Source organism: Phytophthora infestans, genomic scaffold, assembly GCF_000142945.1.
Source record: "Phytophthora infestans T30-4 supercont1.303 genomic scaffold, whole genome shotgun sequence".
NCBI classification, from domain to species: Eukaryota; Oomycota; class Peronosporomycetes; order Peronosporales; family Peronosporaceae; genus Phytophthora; species Phytophthora infestans.
Window position 1 is genome coordinate 41,695 of NW_003303456.1, and position 2,966 is coordinate 44,660.

The window sequence follows — 2,966 nt, forward strand, 5'->3', positions numbered from 1 at the left end:
AGGCAAGCTAACACAAATACTAACTGTAGTATTGATCTCTTGCCACTAAAAGCTGGAATATGAATACTTTCGAGAAGCGAACAGCTTTGATCAATCGATCAGCCACGAGCGGAACTGGTATTGAGCAGGGTGCACGCGATCAGACACCCATGTGGTATTCATTATAGTACGGCAGGTGGTGACGAGATTCAACGCCAACAATACCAATGCACGTGCGTTACCGAACGGACCTTATATAAGCTGAGGACATTCAATCAACGTAACCATGGTTTCGCTCGGGGAGACTACTGTTGTTTGTTTGCTTTCTTGCAAACGATTGCCTTTCAGACCACCATCCACATAGATCGAGATCACTACATTTTCGTAATGCGAACGGATACAAAGCAAAACGGGTCACAATAGTAAGATCTCTCATGGTGTAGGGAGGTTGACGCTTATGCGCGTTCAATTTAGGTAGGGATGACGTGAATGCCCGTTGAGCTTCAATGACACAAATTCAAGACTTGATGTTCACGTCGCCTCGCCGTTTATTTTGAGATGCGCTGCTTAAAGTGAAATGGGTGCAGAAAGCCGAAAAAGGTCTTATTGAAGTCATCAAATGGACGCTAATGTTGACTGAGTGTTGATAGATAACAAAAATTGGTATAATAATCGCGATCATCAGACGATGGCCCATTTCGAATGTTGATCCGAACGGTCTTCACTTTGAATTTTGCCACGAACTGAGCCGCTACGTGCAGCGGCCAAGACGACATCTACGAGTCCGGGACTTGCCATTACCTGCTATGGGGAAACCCACCCACAGCCCGGGAAACACCGGCCTCGAGTCAGTCATTGCAGGCGTCGTGTCCGGCTGCATCACGCGCTCCTGCACTTCTCCTCTCGACGTGCTTAAGATCATTATCCAAGTAAACGGCCCCGTCCCGACCCAGACCACCGTTGCAGCAACTACCAATGCCACCAATACTGTGGTTTCCATGGCGTCCACACTTGTGGCCGCCCGCTCCATTGCCGTAAAATCGTCGGCGTCCTCCGCCATTGCGCGTACCGTTCGTGATTTGTACGCGCTGGACGGCGTGCGTGCCTTCTGGCGAGGTAACAGCGCCGGCTGCTGCCGCCTCGGCCCTTATGCGGGCCTCAAGTTTTACCTCTATGACTCGCTGCAGGCGAGTTTCGCCGCCAGAGAGGGACGCGAGCTCAGTAACTGGCAGCGCGCGTTGTGCGGCGCCACCGCCGGCCTCATCGCCACCATGGGCACGTACCCGCTCGAAGTCGTGCGCACCCGCATGATCTCGCAGACGACGGCTCCGGCTGCTACCAACAGCGAGATCCGCGGTGTGCTACAAGGCGTAAAGCTCATCCTGGAGCGTGAGGGGCTGCGTGGCCTGTACCGTGGCGGCTGGTCTGGTGTCGTGGGTGCCATTCCGTTCGAAGGCGTGCAGTTTGGCTGCTACGAGTACTTAAAACTGACGGCTATTCGCCACCAGTGGCCAGCTTATCGCTGGCCGGAGGGGAAGACCGACATGGACGGACTCGACTACTTCGTGTGTGGCAGCGTTGCTGGTGCCATCGCCCAAACTGTGGCGTATCCATTCGATACTGTGAAGAAGCGTCTGCAGTTGCAGCAGGTGCACCTAAATGTATCCAATGTGGGACCATTAACTGCGGAGGGGGGCAGTCCGTCGACGCTGTACTATCGCGGCATGGTGGACTGCTTCCGTAAGGTTATCCGTGACGAAGGTCCCTTGGCACTATACCGTGGCACGGGCGCCAATCTGGCCCGCATCGTGCCGTACGCTGCCGTCATGTTCTCTACGTACGAAACAACCAAGAAGACTCTGCGCGTGCTAAGTGGCCGTGAGTGAGTGTGAAGAAGAGAGAGTCCCCCCATGATATTTATTAGTCTTAGTGAGTTAGTGAATGATTCTGTGCCAGAGGCTCAGTGAGCTGCATCCCGTGCACCTGCAAACGTTGTTTATAATTCTAGGGGAAGGGCGCTTGCAAGCAAATGCATATACCAAATTACTACGTAGTTCTGTAGTATTAAATCAAGCTGCATTGCCAATGTCAACATCAATCTAATTTCTCCTTTCCGATCAGAACGGGCCAATGCAGCGCTCTACCAGCTCAGGATCCAGCGCCTTGTTATCACCAGTGATGCTGTACAAACAGCGGAACAGCAAGGCACAGTGATCGCGAATGGCTTGTAGTACCTCAGCCGTCATCGGTTTAAGTTGGTTTCCCTCCAGGATTGGTTGCAGCCGTTTCGCCATCCAGTCTGGGTGTCTGCCATCACAGTATCCACACAATAGCTGGATGAAATATGGCACAGAGTCCTGTCGTCCTCGCTGCAAAATAGGGAGAAACTTGTCCGCATCCAACAGTAGCAGATTCAGCTGCACGTATCCTTCAAGTAGACTGTAGTAATAGCCCGTGTAGCCCAAGCCACCGAAAGGTTCAATGCCCCATGTTGTCGGGTCCAGCGAATTCCCCGCGTCGTCCGCTGGCGGCCTTTTGTGTGTTGCCGCGAACTCCTTGAGAGCATCTACGAGACAGCGAGCGAAATGCGCCACCTGTTTAGCCTGTGCCTCTGTCGTCTCGTAGCGGTAGTGCCGGTTATTATCGACTGCCGTAGACGCGTAGATATCGCCTAGCGTTGACCACGGCAAGCGATGCGCCTGGTGCGTAAACCGTTTTCGGCACTCGGCATCGTTTGGACCAGACAGATCTAGTGATGGGGTGAAGTCCGAGGCGCTACCCTCATAAACCTTTCTCAATCCACCAGATTTAAGCGGCCGTTTCCCAGTGGCGGTGGCCGATGCAGGTGGAACGACCTCCGGATGCACGATACGCACACAGGAGCGACAGCGGTTTAAGTTGGTTTCCCTCCAGGATTGGTTGCAGCCGTTTCGCCATCCAGTCTGGGTGTCCGCCATCACAGTATCCACACAATAGCTGGATGAAAT

General features: G+C 53.3%; 2 protein-coding genes across 2 annotated transcripts; one reads left to right on the plus strand and one right to left on the minus strand.

The window, feature by feature from the left end:
- Positions 1–785: 785 nt before the first annotated feature.
- Positions 786–1,865, plus strand: PITG_21110 (Mitochondrial Carrier (MC) Family; the record flags this gene model as incomplete). Its single annotated transcript, XM_002894994.1, has 1 exon — positions 786–1,865. One exon carries the CDS (start codon positions 786–788, stop codon positions 1,863–1,865), a length of 1,080 nt encoding a protein of 359 aa, XP_002895040.1.
- Positions 1,866–2,096: 231 nt separating this feature from the next.
- On the minus strand, positions 2,097–2,710 carry PITG_21111 (uncharacterized protein; the record flags this gene model as incomplete). Its single annotated transcript, XM_002894995.1, has 2 exons — positions 2,097–2,590; positions 2,662–2,710. 2 exons carry the CDS (start codon positions 2,708–2,710, stop codon positions 2,097–2,099), a joined length of 543 nt encoding a protein of 180 aa, XP_002895041.1.
- Between the last annotated feature and the right edge of the window lie 256 nt (positions 2,711–2,966).